The sequence below is a fragment of the Struthio camelus genome, chromosome 3 (genome assembly GCF_040807025.1).
Source record: "Struthio camelus isolate bStrCam1 chromosome 3, bStrCam1.hap1, whole genome shotgun sequence".
Lineage (NCBI taxonomy): Eukaryota > Metazoa > Chordata > Aves > Struthioniformes > Struthionidae > Struthio > Struthio camelus.
The window spans coordinates 147745145-147765299 of NC_090944.1; the positions used below are offsets into that span (position 1 = coordinate 147745145).

General features: G+C 45.2%; 1 protein-coding gene across 1 annotated transcript; it reads left to right on the top strand.

Annotated features, from left to right (window-relative positions):
• The first annotated feature begins 169 nt into the window (after positions 1–169).
• Positions 170–19380, top strand: POLR1B (RNA polymerase I subunit B). Its single transcript, XM_068940842.1, has 15 exons — positions 170–300; positions 1235–1402; positions 3398–3544; positions 4554–4686; positions 5736–5872; positions 7564–7787; positions 9162–9333; positions 10601–10772; positions 11599–11880; positions 12515–12648; positions 13100–13270; positions 13865–14021; positions 15358–15554; positions 15950–16203; positions 18442–19380. Exons 2-15 carry the CDS (start codon positions 1313–1315, stop codon positions 19322–19324), a joined length of 3153 nt encoding a protein of 1050 aa, XP_068796943.1. The 5' UTR covers positions 170–300; positions 1235–1312; the 3' UTR covers positions 19325–19380.
• Positions 19381–20155: the final 775 nt, after the last annotated feature.

Here is a 20155-nt window from a genome sequence, read left to right on the forward strand (position 1 = left end):
GTGGGGAGGGGGGAGGGCGCACACGTGGGGTGCGCGCGCGCGCGTCCGCCGGGGGGCGGGGCGGATGCGGCCCCGCCCCTCAGCCCCGCCCCCGGCCGCATCCCAGCAGGCAGCGCGGCGGCGGCGGGCAGCATGGCGGCGGGCGCGGGGGCGGTGGGCATGGCGGCGGGCGGCGGGGGGCACCGGCTGCGCCGCCGGCCGCGCTACCGGCCGCGCGGCGAGGCCCGGCGCGACTTGCCCGGCGCCCACCTCGACTCCTTCAACTACGCCATCAGCGAGGGCGTCTACCGCGCCGTGCAGGTGCGGGCGGCCGCCGTCGGGGGGCGGCGGGGGGCGACTGAGGGAGACCGTCGGGGGGCCGGCGGGGGGGACCGGCGGGGGGCGACCGCGGGAGACCGTTGGGGGCCGTCGGGGGGCGGATCATTGGGGGCCGTCGGGGGGCGACTGCGGGAGACCGTCGGGGGGCGGCGGGGGGGGGACCATTGGGGGCCGTCGGGGGGCGACTGCGGGAGACCGTTGGGGGCCGTCGGGGGGCGGATCATTGGAGGCCGTCGGGGGGTGACTGCGGGAGACCGTCGGGGGGCGGCGGGGGGGACCGCGGGAGACCGTTGGGGGCCGTCGGGGGGGGGGACCGTTGGGGGCCGGCGGGGGGCGACTGCGGGAGAGCATTGGGGGCCGGTAGGGGGGGGGACCGTTGGGGGGCGACTGCGGGAGACCACTGGGGGCCGGCGGGGGGTGACTGCGGGAGACCATTGGGGGCCGGTGGGGGGGACCACTGGGGGCCGTCGGGGGGCGACTGCGGGAGACCATTGGGGGCCGTCAGGGGGGACCACTGGGGGCGGTTAGGGGGCGGCGCTGGGGGTGGTTGCGGGGGGCCGTTGGAGGGCAGCTGGGGGGGCCGTCGGGGAGCGGTTGCAGGAGGCTGTTGGGGGCTGTCGGGGGCGATGGCTGGTGGGGGGAGACCACTGGGGGCTGGCGGGGGGTGGCTGGGGGGGACAAGCGAGGGCCGAGGTGGGACGGGCGTAGAGCAGCGAGGGCCCGGGGGTTGGCTTTTGGGGGTGGCTGAGGGCGAGGTGAGTCAGGGGAGCGGGGGTGTGGGGCCGGGGCCAGCGGGTGGCTTGGCGGGACGCAGAGGTCGCAGCGGGGGCGCCCTGTTCCCCGGGCAGCCCCCGCTCTGGGTGCTGCCCCCGACCTACGTCTGGGGAGCCTGACCGCCCTCGCGTGTCTGTTTCAGGACCTCCAGCCGCTGGAGTTTGCTCTCAAAAGCGATCGCATCTCGCTGGCTATTGTGGGAGTTTCCATCTCTCCCCCAATGGTGCCAAAAGGGACCATCTGTCAGGATATGAAGGTTTACCCGGCGGAGTGCAGGGGCCTCCGAAGCACGTATCGGGGGAAAATAATGGTAAGTGTTGAGCTGTAAGCATTGGGGCTCGCAGGGAGTACGCTGTTCTTCTCCAGGGCCTGATATATATTACATCATTACGTACGGTAGCATGACATCACTAGTTCCGCAAGAGCAAAGCTAACGGAAGCTTGTTTCTCCACAAATTTGCGTGTACTTTGGCTAAAGATCACTTTCCAATTTCACCTGCTTTGCAGGTACTTGGCAGAACTGTGTCCTGTATGGAGTCTCGAGTTCTGATGAAGTATGAGCCCACTGCAAAAGCTTCTTCTCTTTGAGCCCTTAAAACATCTCTTCCCCTCTGTGCTCCTTTTTCGTAGGACCTTAATGATCTTCCCTTTCCTGCTGTCAAATTTGGGTAGAAATCAGCTAGCCAGCTCAGAAGATCTTGGAAGGAGACCTGTTTAACCTCAGAGAAAGGGATAATCCAAATCTTGTTTCTACAGGAATCCAGGTTTCAAAATCAGTATTGCTCTGGTGTAAAAGCCCAGCTTTATAAATCCCTTTTGTTCATATCACGTGTTCATCGGTTTTCCAGATTGCTCTGAAATTTGAGTAGAGAAACATCCCTGGCAAATATTTTCCCTTGCGTTGTGAAAGCATCAGAGGACCATTGCTGTTTGCCACTAAAATTGTGTAGCTTTGTCCAAGGTGTAAATTTGCATGGGTCTCTTGCAAGAGAACGATTGTGTGCAGTTTCTGCTTATTTTTTTTTCCTCCTTTCTCTGAATCGTTGCCATTTATTATGGTAAAAGCCACTCTAAGTGCGGTATCTTGTCTGAACATAAAAGTGGGGCAGTCGCACAGATTCTTTGCAGACGTTTTCCCAGTGGCTGCTGCTGTTGTTTTTTCATACGTTCATTGTTTCTTTCTTTCTTTCCTAAGATTGTTCGCTTTTTCAATCTGTGCAAATGTTTGACGGTCCCAGCCCAACAATTTGGCTGTGCCTTATGTGAGAAAGTATTGCCTTGTGCTTGGACTGGTTGTTCAGTCTCTCCCACTCCCTGCTCTTGCGCAGCGGGAATCGGTGTATAATCATTCCCTGTTTGCTTTCACTATGCTGCTGTTAATTGCATGTCCTTCCATCGTATCCCCCTTGAGGTTCTCGCTTTTCCAAGCTAAACAGTCTTAGTCTTTGTGGCAGCTCCTCGCGCAGAAGCCATTGGAAGCCATATCTTTGGTCATCCTTTAGGCTTGAGACCAGAACTGTGCTGAGGATTTGATGTAGGGTGCACCATGGATTTACAGAGGCACAGTAACGTTTCTGTTCCCTTTCCTAGTAGTTCCTGAGACTTGATTTACTCTCTTGAGTTGGTGTTTTCATATTGTAATGCCAAGATTTCTTTTCTGAGTGGCAGTGGCTCCCTTAGAGCTCGTCGTTCTACACATAAAATTAAGATTGTTTTTTTCCACTGTGCTTTTTGTCACCTCGTTTCTTACAGTCAAGGGAGCCTTCTGCAAAGCCTCTGTCAGATCTTGTTATTGTAAATAAATGGTTTTCCTAAGCAAACTGTCTTTTCCTTCTCACTTTTCAAATCACTTATGAACAGGTCAAATGGTCCAGTCTTAGGAAAGATCTCTGTAGTCTCTACTGTTGATCTCCTTCCATTGAGCATTTATGGTTTTCTTCCACTTTTTCTTTAACCACGTATTGACTTCTGAGGTCTCCCTTCCTATCCTGTGGCTTCTTTGTTTATTTAGGCTGCTTTGTTGCAGTAGCTGAAACAGTCTACTTAGGCTTTCAGACTTGTTCACCTGACTAGCAGTTCTAGACTTGTCTGATTTCCCTCTGCAAACGGATGTTGACTGTTTTCCAGAGTGTAATATTTATCCCTGAATCTTATGAATTCTACTTTTTATTATGATTACTATCATATTTCTTGTACAGTGATAGAAGTTTGCTTATTGTGATTTCATTAAGTGTGCAATATTAATATAGCAGGAAATAAAGCAGGCAACTTAATTTGCTTAACCCGTTGTGTTGTGTCATTTTAGGCTGACATCAGCTGGTCAGTGAACGGCGTTCCACAAGGGACCATTAAGCAGCCTCTTGGGTTTATTCCTATCATGGTGAAGTCTAAATTGTGCAACCTCTATAATCTTTCTCCACAAGAGCTCATCCAGCACCATGAAGAAGAAGAGGTAACTGGGTTTTTTTGAGTCAGGAAAATCTGTGCTTTGTATGAGTAAAATGTAAGCCCTGCTTTTCTCTAAAGGACTTCAGCGTATATGTTTTTTCAAATTTGACTTAAGTTCTCGGCCTGTACCCTATTTATAATGATTCCATACAGCATCTTGAAAAATCATAAATCTCAGCAGTCTTTGAATGCAGAGATCTGTGTGGTGCTAGTACCTACAGTTCCATTACATGACTTCTCAACCACTAACCAGTAGTTGAGGCCATGTAGCTGAGACTGGGTGTCTGTGGAGGCAAAGACTGTGCAAGCCGGCACTGAGAGAGAGATTTTTACCCTATGTTCCCTTCTGCAGCTTTTTCTAAGTCTCCCCAATAGCATGTTAGCTATGGGCAATTAAATGAAAATTATTTATTGCTGTGACTTTTTTAAAGTGTTGTGATTGTTTGCAGATCAGATGAATATTCAAGAGTGAGCAAAAATTAAGAAAGAATCTGCAATGGTGCGCTATTGCTGGCCCCCTAGTATCCCACTTGTACCTTTATTCTTACTATAACTTCATACTGGAACGCTTTTTTCCTGTGACGTACAATTTTGGAGTCTATAAACTATCAGTGTTAAGCTTATATCAAACTGAAAAGAGGCTTTCTGTGCTGAAGATCCCTCTTGATCTGAAATTTTGAAATGAGAACTTCAGAATGTTTATTAAAAAGAACAGTTAGTGTTTCAAGCTGTTCAGCTGGTCCCACAGGGTGGTTTTTTTTTTCCTTTAAATTGTGGAACATGCTCCCCTTTCCTTGTGCTGTATGCTAGACGTAGTCTTAATAGTCGGTGGTAGGGAGCGCAGCCTTTCCAAATACAGCGCTCAATTATATGTTGTGCGATGTGTTTTATAGTTAAAATAATAGTTAAAAGTAATCTGTTCTTCCTGTATAATGCAAGCTTTTTTTCTTTTTCTTAAAATGCTATGTTATGAGTTCCCAAATGCATTAAGAGCGTTTTTCTTTTTCTGCCAGGAAATGGGAGGCTACTTTATAATTAATGGCCTAGAAAAAGTTATTAGAATGCTGATTATGCCCAGACGGAATTTCCCTCTTGCAATGACAAGACACAAGTGGAAAAACAGAGGCCCTGGTTTCACAGAGTACGGTAAGCTGAACAATTTCTGGCATCATCCTTCAAGTAACTGCCTGAGGACAAACAGGAGTGACTGACTAAGTGTAGCTGATATTTTGATAGTTTCTTTTGGCGCAGTTCTTGCGTAATGTTTATGTTTTGAGGTGAATTTTACTACACAGAAGAATAAAGGATCAATAACACCATAATGGTGCAAGCACGAGGCAGGTTCTTGCCTTCTGGAAGTTGTTTGAACTGTCCGTACTGAGCAAGGAAATTGTATTCTAGACCTTGCAGTAAATTAAACCTTTTGTTATGCAGAAGGTATAACTAAAGCCGTAGTTTCAGTAGAAATCAGCCTAAGCTGGTGAACTCGTTTAACTGAATTTTTTTTTCCGTACTTCAAGGTGGCAGATTTTACTTACGTAAAGCAGATTAGCTAGGTTCTTGGCTGTCCTGCAGCTTTGTTGTGTATACTCAGTAAAACAAGTTGAAAATTCAGCTGAATTTTAAAAGTTGTATTTTTGCACTCAGGTGTTGCCATCTGCTGATTTGACTGAACCATGGTGCTTCAAAACACATCGTAGTTGCGTGTGAATTAGATTAGAGGCAGCGCCAGTTTATTTTTTTTTGCCCTGCAGTGCACATAGTAGGACCAAGAGGCACTGCTTCAAAGGTACCACCTTACCACAGCGATAACGAAACTTGAGACAGAGTGAAATTAGGAAGAGTACTTGCATGTTGCTGTATCTTTCAACCTAAAATTATAGGCAAGACAGTTAAGATTTGGGGCTTTCCCTTTCTTAAAACCTTTCTTAAAACCTTTGTGTCTTCTGAGCCTCTCAGTAAGTGTGCCAACTATCCTGTAGGCATTTGTCTGTTTAAAAACTGACCTAAGCTGGCGCATGTATTTGAGATGGGAGACTGCTGCTCTAGTGAGTGATCTGCCTTGTATTCTAAATCATGAAATGCCTAGATTTCTGTAATGAATTCTGTAACTCATGCCCGTTTGGACATGTCACAGGCATGTAGTCAGTTGGTTCTGTACAGCTCACGGTCTTTGCCTGTGTTAATTTTTGCAGGAGTAGTGCTGCACTGTGTTAAGGATGAGCACACGGCAATAAATATGAACCTTCACTACTTGGAAAATGGTTGTGTGATGGTGAACTTCATTTTTCAGAAAGAGTTGTTCTTCGTTCCTTTGGGATTTGCTCTGAAGGTAAACAAATGATGCTTGTGGCTTTCTGTGTTGAACAAAGACAGAAGTTTTGCTAAACGTTTATTTTTTTGAGGAATGGCTTAACAAGTAGCTAATTCCACATGAAGTATTTTCAGTCATCCTTCCTGTCTTGGCTAAAGAATTAGAGTCCAAACCAAGCCTATGCATATAACATAACATACAGTTGCAGCAGAAGGAATGTGTACAGCATAAAGAGAGAAGGGGAGAGTTACACAGAGGTTTCGTGGCTTCTGGCTACTAAACGGTCTGGAAGAATAGCTCTTGGAAGAGCTTGGTGTTTTCCACCTGATGTAAAAGACTTCAAAATCTTGGTGGGAGGAGAGGGAGCGTTCTTAAAAAGAACGGCTCGTGCAGAATAAGGTACAGTTCAGTCAATCTCGATTATGGCTGAAGCATTCAGTGAATGAACAGCGTTAATCAGTGAAGTCAGGTTGTCCCATCTAAATGTAAATTGGCGAATTGGCTCCTCTTTTGAGTAAAAAATAAAATGCCGTTTCTTGTTGGAACGGTAAGCAATTGAGAATTGGGAGACAGAAAACCAGAAGGATCTATTTGAGCACAGCAGATGGATTTAAATTGTTCTTCAGGTAGCAGGTGGAAGTTTGACTCCAGCCAAGTCTTCAAACTTCTGTCTTCTAAAAGCATGCTTTCTCTGGAAGCAGCGCCAGGATACTTGAGCCATAAATTTTACCTGCAGCAGGTTCTGTAGGTTTGCGTCCTTATAAGACCCTCCTGCTTCAAGCTCAGTTCTGTACCGGTTTCCGGTGGCCCCTCTAGGTCCCGGTGCAGCAACCTGGTTCCTCTCTGAGGTACCTGCTGCACTTTTATGCTGGCTCTAACTCTGGTTCCTCCCTCCCTGCTGTGTAATTGTTCCAGTGCTCTCCCATGACAAGAGGCAGCATGTGCTGTGGCTGGTTCCCAAGTTGTATACAAGATGATTGTCAAGCAGCAGAACCAATAACTGCTGAGCTTACTTTGCTGCCGTTGATAAAGGAATCTGCCTGGGTGTCTTTTTCATATGGCCTACAATTTTTCATTTCAGTAATTTGAAGCTTAATTAAATCTGACACGGAAAGTCTACTTAAAGATGAGTGAATTTTGTCAGTAGATACAGAAGCCATTGGTGGGCAATGTAGTTGCTTAGCTCTGACTTAAAGAAACAGTTAGGAAACCTTACAACACAGAGAGCTAGGAATATTAGATTTAAGTGAGAGCTTTAGTAATGAAGTGCTGAAGCTACAGAGAATTCATTCTAATATGCAAAATTGCCTTTTGACTTGCATGAGGATAAGTAGCTTGAGACGATGATGAATTAAATTCGATTGTAAGTGAGGTCATTCTGTGAAAATATAAGTAAATATTACCTAAACAGAAGAAGGCTGTTTATTTTTAGGGTGCACGTTTGGTTTTCCCAGGGGTTTCAGCAGGTTGGGAATACATGTGGTCATCATCAGGGTATGTATATCCCTGTGTTTCTATTTAAGCAGCTCGTGTTTCTATTTAAGCAGCTCAGCCCCACTGAGTAGTTCTCAGTTTACGCGGTGGAAGGGTATTTCTAGAGGAGCAAAAACCTAAATCGTTGGAGTAACCTGGCTCTGTCCCTTTATTTTAAGGGCTAGGCATTGCTACAACTGTTTTGTGTCCTGATCTGTTACATTTCTGTCTTTCAGGCACTAGTTAATTTCTCAGACTACCAGATATTTGAAGAGTTGGTCAAAGAGAATGAAGGTGACACCTTCTACGTGAACTGCGTTGCTGAAATGATGAGAGCAGTAGTGGATGCAGGCTGTTTTACACAGCAAAATGTCCTCGAATACCTGGGAAAGAGCTTCAGAGTAAAACTTAACCTTCCTGAGTGGTACAGCAACGAACAGGCTGCCGATTTCATTTTGAAGTGTGTATGCATTTAGGAGCCTGTGATTCAGTTTAATTGTTTTAAAACTACAGGCAACTTTAAGAAAACTGCCATATTATATCACACTGTATTTCTTATGGTTTTCACATGCACTTATAAAATGAGAGTCTGTGGCCAGGTTTTGATAAGACTTCATGATATGAATGATAATCTGTATTTGTGGTATTCAGAAATATGAATTTCTGCAGACTGATGCAAGCATCCACAAAATGGATCTACCTGGTTTCAAGAGACCTTGCCCTTTCTTATTCAGACACGATGTTATGGTGTATTTAATGAAACCCATAAATATTCTAGGTTAAGGAAGAGAAGAGCAGTCAGAACTAGGTCTGTGACTGCCCAAGGCTCCGTTTGCTGAACGGAGGTACCGCAATTTGTGGCAGTTAATAGCTGTTTTGTGCAGTCATTGGCCACTATTAAGAGAATTACATTTATCTTTTAAAATAGTGGAAACAAGATGATGTTTAAAAATCTCATTTCTTCCATGGAGTACGTTAGGTAGGAATGGAAGAGCTAGCTTTGAGGCTGTCCGAGTGTGACAGGTGTTCAACTAAATCATTTTTTCCTCAGGTAAAGCATGTGTTTGCTCTTTGAGAGGTCATTAAGCATTTGAAAAGGATCGTTTGTGTTTCCCAAGTCTTTGAGCCCTTGTAAATAGGGAGTGGTCAGATGGCAGGAAACATCAAGGCAGCCTGCAGCTGCTTCAGAAGGGCACTTAAATGCTGTTGTGTCTCGGAAAGCAAGTCTGGAGTTGATCTGCTTTAATGGGAATTGGACATGACCTACCTTTTTGCTTGCACTAGAACGTTACTCAGTCCACAGTTTTCCACGTGTACGTTAATAGCAATGGAGGTTTGAACAATTTGTGTCAGGACACTGATAGTGTTAGCAGAAATGTTTTGCTATTTGTTACTAGTTTCCAGCCCTCTTTTGAGGGGTGGGGAGGGAGTGCACGTATGTGGACATAAACACATTATATGAATGCTGTCACACAGTGTGAAATTATGTACAAAACTCACCTGTTGAGTGGGCCTGACTCACATATCTGCATACATAAACTGTATACATGTGAAGGCATCTAATGTGCATAAAATTAGCCTTGCCTGAAGTTCACCTTTGCCTAATCAGTCAGGTATATTCCTGATAAAACTAGCCTCTTGCAATATGATCATTTCTCAACTCAATCTCTGTTTTCTCTTGACATTTTCACATAATATTAAGGGTGACTGGGAAAGCTTGTGTCTTGTTTTGGGTTTTTGGCTAAAGAGTTTGGTTTTAGTTTATTTAGGACAAGCGTGAGGAACAGATAGCATGAAGAAATGGTGTTAACTGTCCTTTTTTCTCTTCCTCCAGCAAGTGTATCTGCATACACTTGACAAATAGAACTGAAAAGTTCTATCTGCTTTGTATGATGACCCGGAAGCTGTATGCCTTTGCCAAAGGGGAGTGTATGGAGGATAATCCAGACAGTCTGATGAATCAAGAGGTGCTTACCCCAGGACAGCTTTTCCTTATGTTCTTAAAGGTAAGGTCTTGAGGGGTTTAAACCAGAGAATGCAATGGTCATCCAGTCCAGCCTCAACTCTCTCCATTGGGATAGGAGAAGTGCGGGAGCCGGAAAGAAGAGCAGGAAGCCTGGATATGGCACAAACACTGAGAGCACACTGGATCCAGCGTAACGAAGCAGTGTAGTGAAGGGAAGGCTTAACTGTCTCAATATTGCAATAGCATACTAAATTTGGTGAAGAAAAGCCCATACAAAAGCTTCCGAGCCTTCTGGAGCAAATGAAAGTGCCCCATACAGGATGGGAGTCCGGGGAAGGAGGAACACCAGTCCTTCTGATGTTTGAAGAGGGTTTGGGAACAGCATAGTTCTGTTGCATCAAATAGTGTGTTAGTGGTAAAGCGGTTAGATCTGTCTCATTGTGGACTTCCGGCTGTTTCACATGGCAAATGTGCAAGAACATACTCTGCCCCCTTTTTTCTAAAATGGTGATTCGTTTTGTTGTCATCTCTCTCTCTTCCCTGTCTTTAAGTTCTTTTGCTGAACAAAAGAACTTAAAACAAAGTCAGAACTTAAAAAAAAGTCAGTAGCGTGCTTCTGACTTCAACAGTTTTTTATTAAAGAAAATGTTCTCATGTTATTGATGATGTAAAAATGCAGCTTCCCAGCCTATTCAATATTAATTCAGTTTATTTCTGTTTTTGTTTTGTTTTACGATGCCAGTAGCAAAGGATTCCTGCTCAGGAAAAGCTTGAGTAAACCATGACAAATCATTGTGAAGTAGTAGTCATCCCCAAGTAAAGATATTTCCCTGAGTTACCAGCTAACTCATTCTTAACAGTGTCTTTCTTCACTGTTTTAGCTAAAATTTTCTTTAGCATTGTTTTGTTGAAAGACTAATAAAACTTCTTCACTAAAACTTCTCTACTACATGAGTGTTTTCAGTGACTTGGAAATAAAATAAAATGTGTTTTCTGGGAAGCATTTTAGTGCCATATGGAACTGCTACCAGAAACTGGGAAAGGCTGGATGGGCGTTTTGCTGAGGGAGAGTGGGGGGGGGGGGGGGGTCTATGTTGGCATGATACCATGAAAGTTCTGGTAGGATGAAAGCAGTGTAGGAAGTAAGGTTGGAAAAACTACTAAATCACTAGAAACTGTCCATCCTGTTGATTTCAAAGGATTTCTGAACTACAGTAAACTTAACCTTGCACATGACAAATGTGAAGTTCTGATTTGATCCTTTATTTTTCCTATTTTAAATGTAATCTCTCACTCTTAAACCATAGGAGAGGCTTGAAAGCTGGTTGCATTCTGTTAAGTTTGTTTTGGAGAAGAGAACAGAAAAGGCAGATATCAGTACAAATGCAGACAACTTGATGAAGGCGTTCAGCCTGACAACGGACTTTACCAAGCCATTTGAATATCTGCTTGCAACTGGTAACCTGCGATCTAAAACTGGTGAGTCTTTAAGGCTCAGGAAGCCTTTTTCGGGGTACTAAATAGAAGGAGAAACAAATACAGAAAACTGAGGTCTTAACTGAAAATAGCTGCTTGTATGCAGGCATCGTGCTCTGTAAATGATTTCATGAAGGCGATGGTTTGGGGGAAGGGGATAGTTGAGAAAAAGGTGACGTTTTTTCCACTGACATAAACTTCATGCATGGTACAGCATATGTTAGTTATTAAAATTGTGACTTTACCTAGATAAATAGTTGAGCCTAAATTTAGCATCAGCCAAAGCAGCAACTGTGTTTTCATTTGTTCTCCCAAAGATTATTTCTTCTTAGAAGATACAACTTAAGACAGAGTAGCCTTTGTTTCTCAAGACGGTACCATCAGTCATGTGAGCTTGAACAGAGAGAAATTGCTTCACTTAAACTGTATAGTTCAAATTAGCTGGTGCTTCCCTGAACTATCTAGTGTGATGATGTTGTAATTGAATGTTCACTAGAAATGCTCCTTTGACCCTCAATTCATGAAAATGTCTTTGGTACCAGCTACGAGTCCCCAGGTACGAGTCCCCAGGTTGTTTCATTGAACAAATGGGACAGACTTAATTATTTCTAAAAGGAGTTGGGTTTTAAGCAACAGCTTGGAATTTAAAGTTGCTTGGCCACTACAGTTCACTGAGTTGCTTGAACACACGTTTGCCTTATGGTGCTGGGGTCCTGTGTGAGCATCTTTAGGTCTTGTCATTGAAAAATATTAAAATGACTTGTAATACTATGCTTATCCTGTCAAAGCTGGATGACATGCTGACGTAAGTCTCAATTTTCTTCCTAAGGCCTGGGCATGCTTCAGGACACTGGTCTGTGCGTGGTGGGAGACAAGCTGAATTTTGTTCGCTACCTTTCCCACTTCCGCTGCATACACAGGGGGTCAGCGTTTTCCCAGATGAGAACTACGACTGTACGCAAACTTCTGCCTGAATCCTGGGGGTTCCTGTGTCCTGTGGACACCCCAGACGGAGAGCCCTGCGGTCTGATGAACCACATGACAGCTGTGTGTGAAATAGTGACAGAGATGGTGCCCGTGACAGACCTGCCGCCTTTGATATGTTCCCTAGGTAGGTTTTACTGGCTTGGTCATTTCATGAAGCAGCCTTCCTTTTTACTTTTCTGTCCTGTAAACCCATATCTGGGAAATGTTCTCCAAGTACCGTCACTGTAAATTAGTAAAATCAGAAAGCGAAATCGAGGTAAATCTGCTTTTATTGTGCTTCTGTTTAATGGCAAGTATCACATTGCTTATATAAGTATTAAAACTTTTTGGAGAATGTAGTGTTCAAACATGCCTCTAAGCTGTATCCTGTAGAGTGAAAACATTCACGTGAACCCAAGGAAGTGCACAGTGCAAGCTCTGAAGAAATTGGGCAAAACAGTGACTGTGACAGTCTTTAATGTTGCTGGTGACTGCCAAATTAAATTACAGCTAATTTAGAATTCCCGTTATTGTGGGAGTCAGGCTATTTCATTCAGAAACGTAAAGGGGTGAGGGGGAATGCCATCCTCAGGGGTGTGTGCATGTGGCATTTTCCATTACTTAATCTACAGCTTTGCCTTTTTATTCTGTACAATGGCCTGAATTGTTTTTGATGTCTTGAAATGCTTTTTCGTGTGGGTTGAGGTTTCCTGCAGAAATAACTTCCATGTTTTGTTTGCTTTTTTGGCTGTCCTTCTACCGTTCCCCTCATCTCGCAGGTGTCACTCCCATTGATGGGACTCCAAGCAAGCCTTATGCAGAGTGTTACAGAGTTGTGTTGGATGGCTCTGTGGTGGGCTGGGTAGAGCAGGAGCTGGCTCCTCAGATTGCAGAAACCCTCCGACGTTTCAAGGTTATCTTGTTTAAAATATGATGTAGCTAAACAGTCTCAATATACGCTGGGTCAAAAGTACTCATGTTTGGAACTTTTCCTTTCTTTTCTTTTTTTTTTTTTAACTTCCATTTACTTTTTAATCTAACCCTGTAAGTTATGTTTAGTTGGATGGTATTATTGGAGTGGTTTTTTCAGTTTGTTTTGTTTATATCCATGTGTTGGTCTCTCAGTTTGTGACGTAGTTATTGTTACAAGTACCTCTTTTTCTTGACCAATGTAAGATAGAGGTATTCTGTCTTTTTCTTGGGGATCGTTCTAGAAATATTTTTAAAAATCTATTCTTCCTCATTTCATATTCTACGTTTGTAGTTGGTATTTTCACTGTGGGAGTAAACTAGCCTGTTGAATGCACATTAACTAAAACGGTGTTGATCTGTGTTTCTGAACCGGTGTTTCTTTGTACAAACAGATAACACAAGAGAAGAGATTTCCTGCACGGGCAGAAGTGGTCCTTATCCCAATGACAGGAAAACCTAGTCTGTACCCTGGGTTGTTCATTTTTACTACCCCTTGCCGAATGGTGCGGCCTGTCAGAAATCTGTTCTACGGAAGGAAAGAATGGATTGGTACCCTGGAACAGGTAGGTTGGGCGTGTTTCCTTTACCGAGTGCTGTCTATTACAAAAGTATCCTGCATCAAAAATAGTATCTTCCAAAATGTTTGTGAAATAAGCTGAGAACGGGACATGCATGATTTAGAATAGGTCGCAAAAGGGTTTTCTGATATCTCACTAATAGGTGAGACGCTGTAGGTGTCTTTTGAATTACAGAAATCTGCTCTTGGTATTAACTTAGTGAAGCTTTCCAGGAGGTGGGATGCTGTCAGGTGTGTAGCGTCTCCTCTTGCGTTACCTCTTGTTCTCCGAATTCCCCATCGCCAGCCTAGCAGTGGCTTGCCTGCAGACCTGATAAGTCAGGACAGTTAAAGTGGGAGATAGGAACAGCAATGTGTTACAGCAGTTTCATGTTTTCAGAGTTACTTTCCCTGTGCTCCGTCTGTGATGTGATGGTTAGTTTGACAGTTGTCTGATATTTTTCTTGCCTGCTAATACACTAAGGTGCAAACAACTACAGCTGAAACTGAAGTGGATGAGAAGACGTGAGGCAGCTTTATTTTGCTTTCTTCCCTTTACAAGAACAGAGCGAAGGGGCAATGTCTATTTTAATTCTTGCAGATCTTCATGAACGTTGCCGCCCTGGAGTCAGAGGTCGTGCCCGGAGTGACCACTCACCAGGAGCTCTTCCCTCACAGCATTCTGAGTGTGGTGGCCAACCTCATCCCCTTCTCCGATCACAACCAAAGTCCGCGAAACATGTACCAGTGCCAGATGGGTAAGTTGTGTAGTAGCGAATGCTGTGAGTCCCCAGGCAAGGGGAGAGGGAAGAAATCTCTCCTGTGGCTCTTTCAGTGTGTCTTCCTGCGCTCCCAGATAACAGCCCTTCCAGCAGTTGTCTCGTAAAGTAAATTAAATCAAGTTTATCATCCAGGGCAGCCTTCCAGTGGTCAGTTCTGAGTCGTTGCACTGAGGGTTTGGGTTTTTTTGCTTGGACGGTTTGGTGGTTGGTTGGTTGGTTTTTTTGTTGCTGTTGTTCAAGGTTGTTGGCCATACAGACAAGGGGAGGGGCACCACAGACTGTTTGGTGGTGTTAGTATCTAATAACTGTCTAATAAGTATCTAATAACAGTCCTCTTGTCCCTGTGAGTGAGAGAGATTGACCTATTTCTGACTGGTTGCTGGAGTAGATGCTCTGCAGAAGTTTGGGGTTTCTTTGCTGTCTGTTTTCAGTGGGTGACTGCTATCTTGACTCTGCAGCTTTTGGGAGGACAGTTTTTAAACATCTGTAGCAGGACGGTAATACAACAGTATGGCAACAGCTTTTTTTTCTGTCTGCTATCTGACAAGGACTTAAATGGACTGACTTGGTTATCTGCAGGAAGTTGGGATAGGGTGCCTAGATGAAGTTTCAGTCAGCGAAGTTGCATGTGATGTGCAAGATATTTTTTAAAAATAAAAAAACAACAACACAAAAAAGGGCAGGCTAAGAGAAGAGTGTGGGTAGAGTATGGGAGAGCAGCTTTTGTTACCTCCGCGGCGTTGCTAGCATATTAGGTTTCTGGCAGAACGTTCTCAGAAAAGCGGCCATGAAATGCTACCACTTCCCCCCCCCCCTTTTTTTTTCCCCTATAAGTACTGATCTGACTATGTTCAAAACTTGTTCTCCCTGCCAGTATATTTATATATTTATATATTTATATATTTATATATTTATATATTTATATATTTATATATTTATATATTTATATATTTATATATTTATATATTTATGCTGGCAGTAGCAAATGCTCTTTGGCCTGAGAATATGTAAAGTGTGCTTCACTATATGAAACTTTAAACAACCTTAGTTGGGGATTTTGAAATTTCAATAAAAGGCACAAAATTGTAAATATTCTCTAATGATATGAAGGGAACTGAATTTTGTGATTCACAGAAACAGTTTTATAGCAGGACTTAGGGCAACTGTTAAATTCCAAGGATTATGAAGGTTGAGAATACCTCTAAACGATAAGTATGTCCAGCTTTATTCTTAACGAGATACCTGGAGGATGAATCATTGATAAACTTTGAGTTGATTCTGAGTAAGTTCAGCTTGCTTTCTTTCTTTATAGGAAAGCAAACCATGGGGTTTCCAGTTTATAACTACAAGGACCGCTCAGATAACAAACTGTACCACCTTCATACCCCCCAGAGCCCCCTGGTGAGGCCCAGCATGTATGATTACTATGATATGGACAGTTATCCAATTGGTACCAATTCAGTCGTGGCTGTCATCTCCTACAGCGGCTATGACATGGAAGATGCTATGGTAAGGCACTGGAAGGAGAAATCCAATCATGCCGTCCTGTACGGGAATTGGGTGCGGAGACTATGAAGAAGGGCAGTATCTGACGAGAAGAGCCCATTTCCACTAATCCACAGACTCCATTAGGGCAGATACGGGAATGTAACTATTAGTTGTCTGCTGAGGGTAGTGCTTGAGGTGCTGAGAGTAGAGCAGAGCTCCTTCCTGCAAGGTGGTAGGCTTCCAGAATTGGGAAAAAACAGGAGTTTCAGAAAGTTGTTTGGGTCTGTAGGACCTAGTAAGAGGTTTATTTTAGGAAGGTGCTGTTACAAAGATAAGTGTCAGATCAGAAGGGAAATTATGTCTTTTTTGAAGTTACTAGCAAGTCTTTAACAGGTCTTTTTTTTTTTCCTTTTTAGATTGTGAACAAATCTTCCTGGGAGAGAGGGTTTGCCTATGGAAGCGTTATCAAGGTGGAGAGCATTGACCTTTCCCTTAGAGCCAACAGGGGAGGCGATACCTTAGTATTTGGTATCAAGCCTGGTGATGTGAACTTTACAGAGAAGTTAGATGCTGATGGACTCCCTTTTGTTGGCTCCATCCTGCAGCCGGGGGACCCATTCTACAGCTTCATGAACCTCAGCACAGGGGAGACCTTCACTGTGTACTATCAGTAAGTTCAGCTTGCCCCTCCTGGCTCCAAACAGCTGGTTGTGAACGGTCTGATAGTCGTTGGCCCTGATCACAGAATCACAGAATCGTTTATGTTGGAAGGGACCTCTGGAGATCATCTATGATGAGCTTCAGTAGCCTTTCTCCGGGTTTTCCCTTTTCTCGTGACAGTGATAGTGTTTCAGGTGCCCGTGTGTTGAGAGGGAGAGCATGAAACTCAGGTTCTGGGTGACTCCCAGGCATGTATCCTGGCTTTTCTCTAAGCCAGCTTACCCTGAAGAGCTGCAGAGCCTGACTTCTCTGTAGAGGTAAATCCGAGACTCGTGGGGAAGGTGAGCTTGCACAAAGGTTTTGCTGTCTCCCAAGGACCGTTCCTCTGCCTGTCCCTTGCAGCCTTTTGCTATAGTTTTTTGCTAATTGAATTGAATAAGGTGTTTAGTGTTTTCTTTTAAAAAAAAAAAAAAGAAAAAAAAGTGTCTGCCCCAAGAGATCTGCTAGGAGACATTGTAAGCAGAGTTGTTACAGGATTTGGGGGTCAAAGCATTTTTATTAGCGTTGAAACGCCCAAACAGCTGGAATGCCAGTGTGTCGTCTTCCCCATCCTTGAAACGCTCTGGGAAGAGGGGAGAAGTTTTGTAAGAGTTGATCTTCAGTTGAAAGAGAGAAAGACTGAGGCGTTAACTAAACATCCTCTTGGCCCCTCGGGAAAGGAGAACAAAAACATTAACAAAAACAAGGATATAAACATATTTAAATACATTCTGCACTCACAGTTGTGCATACAACTTCAGGCCTTTCCTGTGTCTCTGCACTATTTTATAATAGAGTGGAGATAATGTTGTTTATTATTCACATTGTGAAGAGGTTAGTTTGTGGAGCACTTGGGTACCACAGTAACAGGCCTCACTGAGAAAGTCACTTTTTATTACTAAATAATAAATGGTGTCTTTAGCTGCACTGCAAGGTTGCTGTGGTGGGGTAGTGAGTCCTGGTGGTAGAGCAGAGCTAAGCTGCAAAGAAATTCAGCACACGGCAGCGCAGGAATTTGCTGTCAGTTAAGCCTGGTCCTTTTCTTTAATCATACTTGGGCAGGCTCCCCTGCCACCTTGAGCTGCTCTCCAGCTCTCTCACGCCAGCCTGGCCTTAGTTCAGGTTCCTTATCTAGAGAGCTGTTCTGCTTGTGTGCTCCAGCTTTTGTCTGTTCTGGCTCCAAATCAGGTGGTTGTTAAGGCATGTAGGGAGAGGAAAGGCTTCCTGCCCTCCGTGTTGGTTCGTGTCCCCAGATTGCCATGCAGACCCAAGGCTCTTAGAGGGAGCTCTCTTAAAGCTGTAAAGGTGTGCTGCATACGCCGCTAGAGCTCGCGTGTGGCTGGGAAGAGATGGAGGAGAGAGGCTTTGACTTAAAACTTTTGAACAAGCTTGGAAGAGGCTTACGAAGCTCAGTTTTCTTTTGTGTGACGGCCTGTACCTTGCTTACATTCGGGCACTGCAAAAGAATAGCTCTAAACCAGGTACAGTCCTGCAAAAACTCTGTTCATTAGGACCTTCAAAGGAAAAGGAAAAAGGTGACTCTCACTTAATTTGGGCAAAGTCTATTTATTCTTTAATTGTCCCCAAAATGGGCAGAAAGTTTGGGCTGAAAGCTTCACAACAAAAATGAAGCCTGCACCAGGCACCTGACGTGTCATGTCAAGCCGATGGTTCATTTGGAGAAGTTGCGTGCCACTGAACAGAGAAGCTCGTCGGCAAAGGCCATGTCAGCTCTTGCTGTGCCTTCCCTTCCTCCTCCGAGCTTTCCTCTCTGCTTCGCGCTGACTCCATTTCTTTATTTCGATATTCCACCAAAACAGTGTGAATTTATGGGGGGAGGAAGCCTTCCTTAAAACAAAACAAATGGGCATTGGGACTCAGCTTGTCACATCAGGTACTATACAGATGTACTAGGTTTAAATGTTTTTTTTTTTAATTGTGGACGATGTTGCTTGATCACCTGAAAGTCATAGCTCTGTTTCTAGTATTAGAAACAGCAAACCAAGGTACTTGCATGACGCCTACTAGCCGTTTGATTTCCCTTGCTAATGAATGGTATTTTTTCAAGAAACGCATTGTTCCCCAGCAGTCCCAAGCCTTTGTATGTGACTTACAGAGCAGGGTTTTTTTTCCCTTCAGTTCCTTTTCCTAGCTAGAGATCGTTAGCCCACCTGATGCTTTCACTGTGATTCTTTCCCCACCTACACAGGAATAAGGAAATCGGCATTGTGGACAACATCAGATTGTGCAGTAATGACCGTGGCACTGGGAAATTCAAGAAGGCTTGCATCACTGTGAGAGTTCCCCGAAATCCAACCGTAGGAGACAAGTTCGCCAGCCGCCATGGACAGAAAGGCATCCTGAGCCAGCTCTGGCCAGTTGAGGATATGCCGTTCACAGAGAACGGGATGGTTCCAGACATCCTCTTCAATCCTCATGGGTTTCCCTCCCGCATGACCATTGGCATGTTAATCGAGAGCATGGCAGGGAAGTCCGCAGCACTGCACGGGGTCTGCTACGACGCCACTCCGTTCACCTTCACAGAGAAGAACTCCGCTTTGAAATACTTTGGTGAGACTTTACTGGGTGCAGGTTATAACTTCTTTGGGACTGAGAAGATGTACAGCGGAGTCAGCGGCCTGGAGCTGGAGGCAGAGATCTTTGTGGGAGTCGTGTACTATCAACGCCTGCGCCACATGGTCTCAGACAAATTCCAGGTGAGGACTACAGGGCCCCGAGACAGCGTCACCAACCAGCCCATCAAGGGGAGGAACGTGGAAGGTGGCATTCGCTTTGGCGAGATGGAGCGTGACGCTTTGTTAGCTCACGGCACGTCCTTCTTGCTGCAAGACCGCCTGTTCAACTGCTCCGATGGCTCCGTAGCCTATGTCTGCACGAGCTGTGGAAGTATGACGTCTCCTCTGCTTGAGCAACCTCCGCTGTCCTCCTCTGTGGCAAGCAACAGAAGATACTCGTGTTCTGTCTGCAGCGAGGCTGACGCCATAGAGGTTGTCCCTGTGCCACACGTCTTCCGCTACTTTGTGGCGGAGTTGGCGGCCATGAACATAAAAACCACGCTCAACGTGGAGTAGCTCTGCTGTCAGGCACAGAGAGTCTGCTGCTGACGGGGCGGGAGCGCCTGTTACAAGTCCTGCGTTTTCCCCTTGAGGGTTTTGAGCGTTACGTCAGTTCTCAGGTTCTTCAAACGGTTGTGAGATTAGTTTGGTATTTGTATTGGGATGGGGCAATCCGCTAAGCTGCGTTGCTAAGACAGGCAGCGCTGCTGAAGTTCGTTTGCACTTCATACAGGATCACTGGCTACTGAGAAGTGGAGTATGGAAACCACGCAGCATCACTGCTCCCACGAGGCTGCTGGGTTGAAAGCAGTGGGGTTCTCTGTTCTCCCAGTACTGGCTGCAGCTGTGAAGATGGGGAAAAAAAAACAGCATGAAGTGAATGCTGGAAAGGAACCAAAAATTTTTTTTGTTCTTTTTTAAAGGAAAAAAAACTTGCAAAACATACGCCTTAATGATGGTTGCGTGCTAAAGTGATTGGACCTGGTTGTTTTTTTTTTTTTTTTTTAATTAAATATTAGAGGAAGAAAGGCGCTAAGCTGCAGTCCAGTAAGTCCCAGCCTGCCGCCAGGAGAAACGGCGACGAGCGAGCCAGGTCGGCCTTGCTGAGCTGCGCGCGTCTCCGGCCCCCCTCGCCCTCCGTCGGGTTTTTGCGGCGGAAGGAAGCGAGCGGGGTCGCCGGGCCGCTCTGGGGTGCCGCCAGCGCGGGGGCCGGGAGCCCCCACCCAGCAGGGCCTTGGCCTGGCGTGGAGCGCCCGGCGTGGGCTCACTGCCCCCCCCCCCTTGTTCTGGAGCCCCCCCCTGCTTGACCGTTGTTTTATATGATCCTTAAAAAAAAAAACAAAAAAA

Bases quoted from the DNA above. Each gene is read 5' to 3' on its own strand.
- POLR1B (XM_068940842.1), top strand. From the start codon at position 1,313: ATGGTGCCAAAAGGGACCATCTGTCAGGATATGAAGGTTTACCCGGCG. The intron at 1,403-3,397 runs GTAAGTGTTGAG...GTGTCATTTTAG, and splicing joins CGTATCGGGGGAAAATAATG to GCTGACATCAGCTGGTCAGT. The intron at 11,881-12,514 runs GTAGGTTTTACT...CTCATCTCGCAG, and splicing joins GCCTTTGATATGTTCCCTAG to GTGTCACTCCCATTGATGGG.